The following is a 15,000-nucleotide window of genomic DNA, read 5'->3' on the forward strand; positions in this document are numbered from 1 at the left end:
TCTCTCTCTCCTCCTCTCCTCCTCTCTCTCCTCTCTCTCCTCTCTCTCCTCTCTCTCCTCTTCCTCCTCCTCCTCCTCCTCCCTCCTCCTCCTCCTCTCCTCCTCCTCCTCCTCCCCTCCTCCTCCTCCTCCTCCTCCTCCTCCTCCTCCTCCTCCTCCTCCTCCTCCTCCTCCTCCTCCTCCTCCTCCTCCTCCTCCTCCTCCTCCCCTCCACCACCACCCACTCGCCCACCCACTTTGACTGTTGATCACTATGTCCTGGCTGTCTCCCCCCGCCCCCCTCTCTCTCTCTTTCTCTCTCTCTCCCTCTCTCTCTCTCTCTCTCTCTCTCTCTCTCTCTCTCTCTCTCTCTCTCTCTCTCTCTCTCTCTCTCTCTCTCTCTCTCTTCTTCTTCTTCTGATTACCTTTGTTATATTATTATTTTTGTTTGCCCTTGCTATGTTTATTACTATGTTAAATATTGTTGGAAGTTATTATTTAGCATTATTAGCAATGCCAGTTCATCATAGGTCTGATATATGTTTTCTGTGAGCAGCCTCCCCCTCTAAGGTTTATCTCAAAATATGAAAAAAAAAGAAAAAAAGAAGAAGAAGAAGAAGAGAAAAAAAAATATATATGTATTTATAAATCTTAAACAGAGAATCTCCCTAACCATAGAGCACATATGAATAGGCAGATGAGACTAAGAAGGAGTAGGGAAGGAGTGAGGGAGGAGGGGGGGAACAGAGAAGGAGGAGGAAGGGAGGTAGAGTAACACCAAGAAGGAGTGGGTAAGGGAGGGGGGTATAAGACGTAGAGGCGAGGGTAGGGGGAGGGAGGGGGGAGGGGGGAGGGAGAAGGAGTAAGACTTAGATGGAGGGAAGGAGGGATGGAGAGTAAGACTTAAGACTAAGATGGAGAAGGGAGGAGGAGGACGACCAAGATGAGGGGGAGGAGGGGGAGGGAGGGGGAGGGGGAGATAGCCGGGCATCCTGTGGTGTGCTCAAGGACGTTTAATAACCCTGTAGGATCTTACCAGGGGCTTAGGGTGGCTTGTGTATTCAGTACTTTTTTTCCCGTTTGAGCATTTGTATGAATTCTTTATAGTGTCATTTCCTTCTTCTTTTTTTGCTTTTTTTTTTTTTAGTTTATTTTCATTTGTAATGTGATATGTATTGCTCCTCTAAGATTTCGTAATTAGACTGAACTTTTTTCTTCTAGTAAAAATTCCCTCTATTATACCTTAAGTCATTTCATCCCTTATCACATCTTATCCTTTGGTGATTATAACTCGATCGTTGGATGGCGATAAGATAAAAGTATTATGTCATTTCATTGAAAAGAAGGATCTAGATCCCAGTTGGATACCACACCCACTCGACATGCCTTGTTTTTTTTTTTTATTTACACACACACACACACACACACACACAAACACACACACACACACACACACACACACACACACACACACACACACACACACACACACACACACACACACACACACATATATGCATATATACGTACATGTATATACACGCATATGCAAATTATATTGCCTCTTTCTCCGCCGCTTCCCACATGAACATTAATGTTACCTGATCATGCTACCAGCAACACTTTATTGCAATTTCAATGTGCATGGACTTTAAACATCAGATTTCTCTCTCTGTCTCTGTCTCTCTCTCTCTCTCTCTCTCGCTCTCCCCCCTCTCTCTCTCTCTCTCTCTCTCTCTCTCTCTCTCTCTCTCTCTCTCTCTCTCTCTCTCTCTCTCTCTCTCTCTCTCTCTCTCTCTCTCTCTCTCTCTCTCCTACTCCACCCATGCCCTACCCTATTCTCAACCAATGGGGTCAGGTTCTCCCTCTGCCGCTGACATGCCCTGCCCTCTTCTCCACCAATCAGGGCTCAGCATCTCCACCAATCAGAGACCAGCTCTCACAAGCCCCACCTCCCACGTCCACACTAAGAGTCCTCAAGATCAGGGCCGTACATGTGGCTCTCACAAGGCCAACGAGTCGATATATTTAGAATTTGACTTTTTTTTTTTTTTTTTAAGATTGTTACGCCCAACGCAAGTTGTATCCCTGAATGAATGCTTGTTTTTTTATCTTAGGTTTTTTTTTTCTTTTTTTAAGATTTTTTTTCTTCTTTTTTAGATTTTTTTGGTTTCCGAACTGACTTGGGAATATTTTCAGAAAGATCATAGGTTATATGCGTAAATTCCAAGAAAAAAAAAAGATATTCACAGCTTTTTTTTTTCTTGGGGGGTGGGGGGGGATTGTGTGCCTCCTAAAACTTGTGGCCTCGGGTATATTTTCCTTCCTTTTACGAGGGTGCGAGTCATCCTTCGCCACAACTATCCTAGTCCGTTGGCTATTGGGAACGGAGTTGTGTATTTTCTTTCTTTGATTTTCCTGGTTTCACTGTTGCACTGTTACAAATACGCGAGCTTCTGTCCTTGTTTTAGTCTATAGTAGTGATGTCAAAATTTGTGGAAAATATTATGTAAGAGAGAGAGAAAAAAAAATACATAGGTTTACATATCTTAATATCTACTACAAAGGTGTCATTAATTAACATTTTCGTGACTTTTTTTCCCCACATAGCTCGACAATTCAAATACATAATTATTTAGGGAAGTTATTTATCCAATTTCTTATTATTTCCTATTCGTGATCTGGTGACGGAAAGTAAAGCCAGCTGAACGAAAGAGGGGAAAATGCATGAAGTCCTTCGTTCAAGACTTAAAACATCATGTTTTCCCTTCGCCTTTAATACCCATTGCAACAGAATGTATAGACAGATATATATATTTATTTCGTTCCCCTGACATCTGCTGTAACACTCGTATGATAATCTAGGCATATTAGTGATAAACGTTGCGATATAAAGGCAAATGTTTCGATAAATCGGGGGCTCACATTCTCTCGACGTTTATTGGTCGGCCCGAGTTTCCTCGCCGCTGATTGGTCCGAATGTGGGAAGTTTCCGTGACGTGTGAGCGCAGACAGCGAGTATGTCTGATTCATTCTTTGACAGTCTCTCCTTGCTTTATGTTTAGTATTAGAACGTGATCTTTACTTATGATTGAATGGTATCTTATAGATAAAATTATATTACCTTAGATTGTTTTTTTTTTCATTAAGCATTGTAACAGTAAGAAGGCAAATGTTGAGATAGGCATTGAGAGGTTAGCTGGTGCGCGCGATTCCTGGCTCAGCATGTGCGGAGGTGCCACTTCGATGATTTATTAACCACCTTATACTTATGTGTCACCCGTTGGCTCTTATCGACGTTTTATATTGATATCAAGGACAGCAGTGGCTGTTTTCTCTGATTTTAATGATTCAGGAGAGATTGTGACATAGACAGAGAGTTTTTCTCTCCAGTCAATACACATGCGCTCGAGGTGCCGGCTGATGATTCTAACACGTGGCGCTAACCATGTCATGCTATACACCGCGGCAGACAGAGCACTGGAAGAGGAAAAGACTTTTTTTCCCCTACACCCAGGTAGAACTAGAGGTCCTGTATATAAGTATAGACAGTTTTTCATTAAGACGATCAAGCATTTTATTTATTTTTCTCTCTCTCGACCCCCCTCCCCCTCCCCATTACCCACCGACCACCCTCTTTCCACTCCGACATTTCCGCGAAATGTTAGCGACGTCTCCCCTCCCTCACCCCCTCACCTCCCCTCCCCTCCCCGCCGCCTCTGGGAGTTGAGCCGGGTTTTCCTCTTCCCCTCTTCGTCGCGCCCTCACTCTCTGCGGGCGTAAGGAACTCGTTTGCAAATTTGCATTCTGACTCGTATGTTCGGGGAGAGACTGTTGGAACAACTCGGTGATAACCTCCAGGCCGAACAGACATTCTCTCTCTCTCTCTCTCTCTCTCTCTCTCTCTCTCTCTCTCTCTCTCTCTCTCTCTCTCTCTCTCTCTCTCTCTCTCTCTCTCTCTCTCTCATTTTCTCATTTTCTCATTCTCTCTCTCACTCACTCACTGATTCTCTCTCTCACTCCCTCTCTCTCTCTCCCTCCCTCCCTCTCTCTCCCTCCCTCCCTCCCTCCCTCCCTCCCTCTCTCTCTCTCTCCCTCCCTCCCTCCCTCCCTCCCTCCCTTCCTCCCTCTCCCTCTCCCTCTCCCTCCCTCCCTCCCTCCCTCTCTCTCTCTCTCCGGTAGTGATAGAGTCAGCTCAAACCTTGAAACGCCTGCCTGCTGCCGCATCCATCCCTAAATACCAAAAGCTGACAAGGCGAGCTGGCATTGTTGTTGGGTAACGCCGCTGCCTTAACGCGGCGATCACGTCATGTCAGGGGCGCTGATGGAGTGACATAGGGGCAGGAGGAAGGACTCAATCATCCGCGATACTCTCACCGTCATCAGCCATCTGCGCCGGGTCTTTATGGCTCGGAGGGGGTGAGGGAGGGGGAGGGGAGGGGGCGGGTTATATATACACATACACACACATATATATACACACACACACACACACACACACACACATATATCTATATATATATATATATATATATATATATATATATATATATATACATATATCTATTTATCTATCTATATATCTATCCATATATATATATATATATATATATATATAGATATATATATATATATATATATATATATATATATGGATAGATATATATGTACACCCGAGTGCGCCCGATAAACAGACAGGTAGATGAAGATTATTCCTTCCTTCTCTCTCTCTCTCTCTCTCTCTCTCTCTCTCTCTCTCTCTCTCTCTCTCTCTCTCTCTCTCTCTCTCTCTCTCTCTCTCTCTCTCTCTCTCTCTCTCTCATCCCGTTAAAGGATGACTTAGAACGTTATCATGTTTAGAGCAGCTGACTGACTATCCCTTCCTGTGCTCACCTGTCTCATGGTGACAGCCAGCACCCCAATCCTGTGGAAATGTTGTGTTGCATCGAATTGAACGACATGGGATAGGGCTAGAGAGGGTGAGAAAGAGAAGGGAAGGGAGTGAGAGAGAGAAGAAGAGGGAGTGAAAGAGAGAAGAAGAGGGAGTGAAAGAGAGAAGTAGGGAAGAGAAGAGAAGGGAGTGAGAGATAAGAGGAGGGAGTGATAGAGAGAGAAGAGAAAGGTGTAGACAGAAAGAAAGAAAAAAAAAAATGATGGTAGGTTAGGATGCCGAGAGTGAAGAATAATCCCCAAACGGGAAATGAAAGAGAAATAGAAGAGATGCGAATGGAATGTCTGTAAGTCAAAAGAAACCATATTAATGTCTCCGACTTACCAAGGTGGCCTTTCTCTCTCTCTCCCTCTCTCTCTCTCTCTCTCCTCTCTCTCTCTCTCTCTCTCTCTCTCTCTCTCTCTCTCTCTCTCTCTCTCTCTCTCTCTCTCTCTCTCTCTTTCTCTTTTTCTTTCTCTTTTTTTTTCTCTTTCTCTTTCTTTCTCTTTTCTCTCTCTCTCTCTCTCTCTCTCTCTCTCTCTCTCTCTCTCTCTCGTTCTGTCTCTTTCTCTCTCTCTCTCTCTCTCTCTCTCTCTCTCTCTCCCTCTCTCTCTTTCCATTCCTTGACTTCTGTTTCCTCCCAGTTTCCTAGCAGCCCAGACAAAAACAGTGATACAAACAAACGTAAAAATCAATAAATAGTCTCGTCTCGCACATACTAGGTTGAAAATCTACACACGCTCGCACACACACACACACACACACACACACACACACACACACACACACACACACACACACACACACACACACACACACACACACACTGACTCAGCGATACACTCACTCAAACAATCACATGCTCACACACTCCCTCACTCACTCACACATTCCCTCACATTAAGTAACACCCAAACACACCCACCCACGCAAGCACAGAGGTGCGCGCGTTCACGCCCTCCAGCAGGTGCGAGTCGCCCATCTACTTTTAGCTCATCCACGTCATTTGTGAGGGGCTTCTTTTTATCTTTACCCCCCTCCCCCCTTCCTTTCCCCTCCTTTCCCCTCGTGTGCTACTCATCCCTTTCTAATAGACCAAAGAGACCATCTAGCATTGCCCTAGAGCTTAGGACGTTTTTCTAACTCAAAGAGTTTTATTTTTTTTTCTTTCAATCATCCCTAGAGTTCAACCTCTCTCTCTCTCTCTCTCTCTCTCTCTCTCTCTCTCTCTCTCTCTCTCTCTCTCTCTCTCTCTCTCTCTCTATCTATCTATCAATCTATCTCTCTCTATCTCTCTCTCTCTCTCATTATACCAGAGCTTAAAATTAGCCTGTCTCTGCAGAGGGGAGGCTGAGGGGAGAGGGTTGAGGAGGGTCAGATGGTACACTTGCAATGGGCAACGACACCAGCTCGCTCGTGTATGGGGCGCCAAGACTAATCAATATGCTCCAGCAGTTGCTCTTGCTCGGTCCTGTTTACCTCTCGTAGGTTAGCAAGGTCGGGCGAGTGTATGCGTTCATGCGCCATGTATTATGCGTCTACTTTTCCCGTCACGTTCCACTAGCCTTTTTTTTATTTTTGTTATCTATCTCGTCTAATAGGTGTTCTTTTTTAATATATTCTTTCAATTTTTTATTCCTGTTTCAATTTGAATTTTGTTTATAAAAAATCAGTACCTTCTACTTACAATAATCTATTCGATATCCAGATTAGTTACAAAATCCAACAAAAAGACGATTACTTACTACTTTTCAAAACTTTTTTCCTCTTTTCTACCCCCCACCCCCCACCCCACACCCCACACACGCCTATTTCTTATGCTTCCGACGTCAAAGAATAAGTTGCACGCTATGTAATCGATTATCGAACCTGCCTTACCCTTGGCCCACATGCTAGCAGGAAGTATGGTTGCTCATCAACTGCACGCAATAACCTAGAGGAAAGGAAAATTCTCATGACGATTCACTCTACTAAAGATAAGGCATGGGACGGGACTGTGGCTGTTGCATTTTGGCTGTTGCATTGTATCTGTTGCATTGTTAAACTGTTGCTCAGCCGCATCGCTTCCCGTGACCGTAAATGGACATGCAAAACCAGTGCAAAAAAGCTGAATTAAAATACATGAACATATCGAAAAGAGAGAAGATATTAGGAAGCTTCCATTAGCCTAAGTGAACTTCTTGCTTTACATTCAGTAAACAGGACGGGAAAAAAGCATTCGCAGCTGGCGTTCGAAACCGATTCACAGGTGGTGCGTACTCTCCAGCTGATGGGAAAGGTGGCTAGTCCCCGTGCCAAGAGGAACGTAGGCACATTAGGCCTGACCGTGACCTACATTTTCTTTCAGAGACCTACTTCTTCTTTATCCCCTTAAATAACTCCTTGAGGTTATAGATTGCCACAGTGGAGTTTGGAGAGATTTCGAATATCCACATCGAGAGAAAGAAATCATATGATTGACTCTTGGGAGACTTTTTCCAGCCAGGTTTTATTTTCTTTACGTCTCTCAAATTCAGATAAAATATTAGAATTGTAATAAACATGCTGATTTTTGTTTTCTTTGTTTCTTCGCACAGGTGCCTTCCTCATTCCGTATTTGGTATGTGCGCTAATTGGCGGAATGCCCATGTTCTTCCTTGAGGTGGGCATTGGGCAGTTTATGAGTGAAGGAGGAATTTCGGTATGGAAAATGTCGCCGCTTTTCCAAGGTACGTGTAAACTGGCTCTGTTTGTGAATGAATAACTCGCTTACGTAACATTCAATACGTGATCTGTTCTCTTTTTCCTTATTTTTACCTTCTCCTTCATTAATGGATGTATTTATTTACCTATTCATCATTTTTTTTTTCATTACAGGTATCGGTTACGCTGCAATCGTAGTATGTAACTGGCTCAACGTTTATTACATCGTGATTATATCCTGGGCGTTCTATTATTTCATCTACTCCTTCCAGGCTGAATTGCCTTGGGCCTCCTGTGGAAACTGGTGAGAAAACGTTTCTTTGTCACTCACTTTATCGATTTGCTGTCGCCTGTTTTTCATACCTTGCTTTATTATCTCGAATAGCGTTTCTAAAAGTGGCACCGATGATGTTTTTTTTTTCCAACATAACGCTATAATTATTTTAATATTAGACATCTCATGGATAGTCTCAAAAGTAAACGTTATAATTATTTTAATATTAGACATCTCATGGATAGTCTCAAAAGTAACAACCGTTTAAAATCTTTCTTTTTATTTTCCTTCTTCCCCATCCAGGTGGAACACTGATTGTTGTGTTTCCGCTGGCAACCACACCGTTATCGAAGAGATTAAGGCCCTTAACAAGACGCCGAAGGATTCAGTTGTGGAGTTTTGGGAGTGAGTGTCTTGTTATCTCTTTTGAGTTGGGTCTTGCAGTTATGTGGTCTGGAAACTTGCTTATTAAAATAGGAATTTTTAGTAATCTGTGTTAAGCTTCTATAGTATGTTTGTTGTCTCTTGAGTTTGTAAATTGGCTCTTCAAAAATATGATACGATTAATATAAATAAGATTACTTCCGAAGTCTAGAATTAGTTTTTCAAATTAGCTAGCATCTCGATTCGATATACGCACAATCACAGCGAAGAGGAATTGGACGAGCTTAAGAATAACAACTTCAAAGTTTATCATATGACTAGAAAATATCTTTAAAACGATGAACTTCAACTCATTTGCCTCTTGCAGCCGCCGCGTCCTTCAAATCACTGACGGCGTCGACGAGATGGGCTCCATGGTCTGGCCTCTCTTCGGCACACTCCTCTTTTCTTGGGTCCTCACCTACTTCGCCATCTGGAAGGGAGTGAAAGTTACGGGCAAGATCATGTATTTCACAGGTAGGTTCGAAATCGAATGCTCCGGTGGTAACCCGAATAAATAACATAATCACATCCGTCACAGCCAATTTTTTTCTCTCTCCTCCCTGATTGCTATACTTGGCATATTTGAAATAGCTGCCATTTAACGGAAACAGACATGACAACCCCCCCTCGGGACAAAGAGCGAGCTGGGACGTTCTGTATTAACGAGCATTCTGTTCCAGAGGTGATTTGATATGATGATGATGCAGGACTAACAAGACCTCTTTACAGCCACTTTCCCGTATGTGATGCTAACGGCACTCCTAGTTCGCGGAGCAACGCTGCCAGGTGCTTCTGAGGGTATCCGATTCTACCTCGAGCCTAAATGGGAGAAAGTCCTCGAATATCAGGTAATAATCAGTGTTTTCAGGACCAAAGGCAGGGCATTCGGTCGCGGCAGTGGGCGGTCTCGTCTGCAATGTTACATCAACGATAAACATGAAAAAACAGGTAAAACTTACGGTTAATGGATCGATTACCAGTCTCCTCCCCAACACCTCTCTCTGTCAGATGTTTCGTTACTCATTTATATCTCAAATTTATTGTGTGTGATGTTTGTGTATAGTATTTTAGATTATTGGCTGGGACATCGTTGCAAATCCCTCAGCTACAGACCCAGACCCAGTCCTTCTGATATTGCCACGAACTATGATGGGGGAAAGTGGCTGTGTCTTTTAAGATTGCTTGTTGATTCAGGTCTTCCTATTAGCCCTGGTCGACGGGGGGAGAATGAGAAGAAAGTTGTCCGGCATGACGAAATTTGTGTCTCAGATCTGTCAGTATATATATTTATATATACACATATATATTTATTGTCGTGCTGCTGATTTTTGTTTTTGGAAAAGAGCGGTTCCTGAGCTTGAAGTTCATTGCTTTCCTGGCTATGCACTGACATTTCCGGGCACAAGTCTGCTATACTGTAGAGCAGTTCACGAGCACATGTCTCTCCTGGAACTGATGAGAGACCTTGATGACACCTAGTCCTTATCTGTGACCTGTGTTTGTGTAACTGCTGATGAAAACGGGAAACTTTTCCATGAGAGAAATGCACTCTGATACCAGCAGCGTGACCTGCTCTTGTGAAATAAAGGAGGAAGATGCGTGAAGCGTATCGGTGCAGAATGAATTATAGACGAACTATGTCCATAAGAATGATGGAAGAATAAAGTCATGATTTCGCAATCGGAATAACTTACATGCCGTCAGTAATCCTTTCCTTCCAAAGGACTATTCACTGCAGTAAGTTGTTTGTCTAGGCTTGTATTTGTGAAATTCAATGTCTGTACCTCCATATGTTTAGCATCTTTCTCACAACAATGCGAGCCACATAAGTGAAGTCCCTCGTGGTTAAACTTCTGCAGTGAGAGACGTCTATGTAAAAACAGCATTTTTGTTTTTCGTTTTTATATGTTTACTTTATTTATTTATTTTGTTTATTATCAAAACTGCAGTAAGTTTATTGTGGAGCAAAACTGGACACAGTCAAAGATGGTAACAGTTAAGGACTAGTTGTCAATGCATAAAAAAAAAAAAAAAAAAAAAAAAAAAAAAAAAAAAAAAAAAAAATGTGGAGAACCTCTACATCAACGTGACTGCTCTAATGATAGACCAACCCCGGCCAAGTATGAAGCCCTACATTGTTTACCATCTTGGTCTTTTGTATAGAAACTCAAAATGGGACATTGAAATATGTCATACTTGAAACACTGGTCATATGGCATGTGGATTATGTGCTCCACAGGTCGCTGAGCCGGGTTACAGGTCGGTCATCAGTCTCTTCTTCCTCTAACAGGTGTGGAACGACGCCGGTACTCAGGTCTTCTACTCGTACGCGGTGGCACTCGGTGGCATGATCGCTCTGGGCTCCTACAACAAGTTCAACAACAACTTCATCAAGCAGTGCACCTTCCTCTGTGTGTGTAACTCGATGACTTCGCTCTTTGCTGGATTTGGCATCTTCAGTGTTCTCGGCTTCATGAGTTACCAGCTCGAGCTCCCCATGGAAGAGGTAGCCGAGGCAGGTCAGTAACGCTCTTTGGTTTGTCGGACCTTCTTCTAGCTTTTAATTATTCATACACTAGTTGAAAGTATAGTTTTATCAGCATGGAATTTCTCACCGCAATTGGGGAGAGAAGCTCGAGTTTCTCCTGGGTTGAAAGAAAGAAAAAGATAATTAAAAGATGGTATATATTAACCTCAGGTGTGAAATTTCCTCTTGCAGGACCTGGGTTGGCCTTCATCGCTTACCCAAAAGCAATGGCCTCCATGCCCCTGGCTCCCCTCTGGTCTGCCCTCTTCTTCTGCATGATTCTCATGGTCGGGTTGGACTCGCAATTCGTGCAGGTCGGTATCTTCTTTTCGATAGTTCCGAAATGTTGAAATGGGCTTGTATAGTCGCAAAGGCCCTGCAAATACTCTGAATCTTAAGATATAAGGTGACTGAGAAGTGGAGAAGTAAGTCTGCGAACGAAACTAACCAACTGCGTCTCCTATTTGCAGGTCGAATCTGTTGTGACTGCAATTGTTGACTTGTTCCCCGACTACCTTCGTGTTGGCCGCCGCCGTGAAGCTCTTGTGTTTGGCGTGTGTACCTTTGACTTCATTCTTGGCTGCACCATGGTCATGCAGGTGAGGATTTCACTTATGACTTCTATAGTGACATTCACAATGACTCTTTAACATAAACTAAAAATTCTGCTTTATGGTATGAGGAATACATCTGATATTTCCCCCCAGGATATGCTTAGTTGTTTTTTATCATTGATTTCTTTTTTATCAGGGCGGCATGTACGTGTTCCAAATCTTCGACACTTTCTCAGCCAGCGGTATCATCCTCCTGACCATCTGCTTCTGTGAGAGTATGGTCATCGCCTGGGTCTACGGTGCTAAGAGATTCTATGACAACATGGCGATGATGCTTGGATATACTGTTAACCCTGTGCTTATGGTCTGTTGGAAATTCCTTACTCCGGCACTCACTTTGGTAAGTTATTTTATTTTAGTAATAAGATATCTTTCTGTGTCTATTTACAGTATATTATTTTTGTTTTTCCTGGCAGTGATTGATAAATGTTCTAAATAATCTTGGTCTTCGTTTTTTCAGGCCATGGTTATTTTCGCCATTGTGTTCCACACGCCTCTGACATACAACAAGACCTATGTGTACCCTGCCTGGGCTCAAGGCTGTGGGTGGATCCTCTGCTTCTGCTCGCTCATCTGGATCCCAGGATACCTCGTCTACAAATTCTTCCAGTACCCAGGAACCTTCAGGGAGGTGAGTCAGGAAGGAGATATTTACCGTCATTAAGAACGTTTTAATACATGTTTTATTTTATATCAACTTCTCTTTCTTTCACATGAAGGTCGATTGCAAAACTATTAGTCAGAGTACAGTCTTATAGCCATGATAACAAAGGCATGTTCAGACCGTGAGAGAATTAAGACGTTCCTCCCGTTGCAGAAATGGATTGCCTCCACCCGCCCGATCCTCAAGGCGCACCACCTGAGGGCCGAGGACTGGGAAGACAATCCTCACATCGAGTACAAGAAGACCATGACGATGGACCCCCTCACCGAGAACGCATAAATCCCCTCTCTTCCAAAGGAGTCAGCCAAAAGGAGTGAAGTTGGTGTTCCTGCATCTGACGGCGGCATCCTGTGGTAAATCCAAACTGCGGGTCGTGTTGTGGGGTTGGGATTGACGCTCGACGGGACGCGTTTGTTTACGGAATGGGCTTGAAACTTCGCAACGGGACAGAGATGCCTCAGAGTTCTTCACCTTTTTAACACCGAGAAGGAATATGGGTTGAAAATGCCGTTGACTCTTGCTCATTGTCAAGAGCGGCCATGTGGCTCGGGCGTTTTAGAATTCAGCAGAATTATACCTGTACAATAGATGTTGAGTAATGGAAACAATGTGCTGCGCTCCAAGATCCTTTGTTTTTATGAAGACGTTGAGATTCCAGGTACATCTTTTGCTCATTGCAGTGTTTTGACATAGTGTCTAAGACGTATATAGATGAGGAGCAAGCATAAATTTATAGTGTATGCGTAAATAGCATCTTGTAGCTAATTTAAAACACTTGTGGGAAAAAAATCCTGTAGTCCTGAAGATATTTTATTTATTTCAGAGAATCAGAATTAAGTATAATTTAAGCTTAGTCAGATATAATTTCAGATGAGTTGTTACCTACAAGAATGCTTTGTTTATACACAAAAGCACAATAAGTATTTGACAACCATTGCGTGCAGTACTTCAACTTTGCCGCCTGTACTCTAGTTTGCTTGTCTCCTCGAAAGAAGTGTCATAAACAAATCATAAGTATAAACCAAGATAAATCTTATTTGAAATTGCGGAAAACGAGTGGCGGTTCGATGAACACAAGCACCAAGAAGATTAGAACACGAAGCCTTTCAAGATCGAGGCAACGAGACTGAAGAAATACCGGAAGAGAGAAACAAAGAAGATTGAAGTAATTCATAGAAAACGATCGAGTGCGACATAAATAGTATACATTCTTTATATAAAAGAAGAAGAAAAACAACATCAATAGGGTCTCCACTGCTACTTTGAATATGCCTAAGGTTAAGACTCGTGGGAGGCTAAAAGCGGCCAAAGCTGTCGTTTTTTCTTCGCCTACATGGATCTGTTGTAATCATCATTGTTTATCTACGCATATTCTCATCGTCAGGACTCATCAATTCATCGTCTTGTTGTCTATTTTCGTAGATGTCATTGTGAATCATTATAACAAGCATACATAATAACATACCATTAGTATAGACATAAATGTAAGTAGTGATTAGGATACATCTGTGATGCTCTAGGCCTGCTTCAAGTACAGGCTGAAAGGATGTAAGGAGGGAAATTTTATCACAATATTAGTTAGAGTTTAAAGAAATTATTTTGCTGTCTTGCGGTGTCTGTTGTTGATATATTCATTGAAGGTCGAGGAAATTGTCTCATATTAGGATCGTTTTCGTACACTTGAAATAATATATATATATATACAGATAATAGATATTCTGGGTTCTTAAAAGATATTTGATTCTTGATTCGGCATATTTAGACTTATCTTAACGTAGAGGGTGTAAAGGATGAGGTAAAAAGGATATCTAAGTTGTTGTTTCTCACGAAGATAAAATAATCTTTAAAGTAAATTTCTTTTCCACTTAAAAAATGCGTCACCGAAGACAGAATCTTTTTATTGCTATTATTATTATTATTATTATTATTATTATTATTATATATTTCACATTTTATTATGTAAAAAGTGAAGGCATAAGCATAATCCAGTTTTCATTGCCTTTGTTTTCATGTACAAATCTATACGTGTATATATAAGTAGATGATACTAATGACTTGCTTTTAAAGAAAGGAATGAATTTGAATTATGCTCCTTTTTGTATTTAAGAATTGATAATAAATCCCGAATCCTTTGGTTTTAGGAATTCGAGAATCTTTGTTGATCTTGTAATAGGAATCATTCATTTTCTCATCGACACAGCCACAGCACCATTGGAACTACGGGCTCCGTTAAAACCCCTGTCTGGAAGTGGGGAGCGGTTATCTGGGGCTAAGGTTTTTTTTAGCATTCCATTGTTCTCGCTTCAGCCATTCACATCCAGTAGATTTTTTTTCTTTTTTTTTTGCCGTCACATTCAAAGCCATGTACATTCACTCTATGTATTTTTTTTTCGTTCACTTCCATCTTGATTGTTCAGATCATGCACAACACATTTCATTGGGGAGAAACCATGTTATCGATTTGCTATTGTCTTCCATTTCTTTACGAAAATGGAGTTTAGTTTTTCTTTCTTTTTTCTTGTTATCTTAAGGATGATTTTTATATATCTCTCAGTCTGAATGAGGTAGTTGCTATTTTTTTTTCTTTGGTCTCTCTCCATTGTTTTTAGTATTGACTTTTATCAAAATTCTTGCCAAGATATGAGGGCATTCAAAAAGCTATCCAGAGGTCAGCAAGAGAATAATTCGTCGTTGTACCAGTGTTAAATCGCCATTGTTAATAATCTCGTGGAGACTCAGAGGACTTGCTGTATTCGCGATCACAAATCTAGGGGACGAAACCCTGTCTTTCGTTTGAGGTGCTCAAGTGCTCAGCAAGTTTGTCTAAAAATAGCAACCTCATCTGCCTGTCCTTGGCATAAGTTCTGTGAACTATATTTAGTATTAGAGCTTAGAACCAATTAC

The 15,000-nt window shown here is 42.0% G+C and overlaps 1 protein-coding gene across 1 annotated transcript in view; it reads left to right on the plus strand.

Moving 5' to 3' along the window:
- Positions 1 to 15,000, plus strand: part of LOC122258508 (sodium- and chloride-dependent GABA transporter 2) — a 19,898-nt gene that overhangs the window by 3,762 nt on the left and 1,136 nt on the right. Inside the window, exons 2-12 of the mRNA XM_043024502.2 lie at positions 7,486 to 7,617; positions 7,766 to 7,895; positions 8,169 to 8,270; positions 8,617 to 8,765; positions 9,021 to 9,139; positions 10,582 to 10,810; positions 11,011 to 11,132; positions 11,289 to 11,417; positions 11,569 to 11,772; positions 11,893 to 12,063; positions 12,250 to 15,000. The exon at positions 12,250 to 15,000 is cut by the window's right edge and continues 1,136 nt beyond it. Of these exons, the coding sequence (XP_042880436.1) occupies positions 7,486 to 7,617; positions 7,766 to 7,895; positions 8,169 to 8,270; positions 8,617 to 8,765; positions 9,021 to 9,139; positions 10,582 to 10,810; positions 11,011 to 11,132; positions 11,289 to 11,417; positions 11,569 to 11,772; positions 11,893 to 12,063; positions 12,250 to 12,375 (1,613 nt within the window). The 3' untranslated portion in view covers positions 12,376 to 15,000. The remainder of the gene's footprint in view (positions 1 to 7,485; positions 7,618 to 7,765; positions 7,896 to 8,168; positions 8,271 to 8,616; positions 8,766 to 9,020; positions 9,140 to 10,581; positions 10,811 to 11,010; positions 11,133 to 11,288; positions 11,418 to 11,568; positions 11,773 to 11,892; positions 12,064 to 12,249) is intronic.

This window comes from Penaeus japonicus, unplaced genomic scaffold (assembly GCF_977035675.1).
Source record: "Penaeus japonicus unplaced genomic scaffold, GWHDUDI00000001_assembly GWHDUDI00000024, whole genome shotgun sequence".
NCBI lineage: Eukaryota > Metazoa > Arthropoda > Malacostraca > Decapoda > Penaeidae > Penaeus > Penaeus japonicus.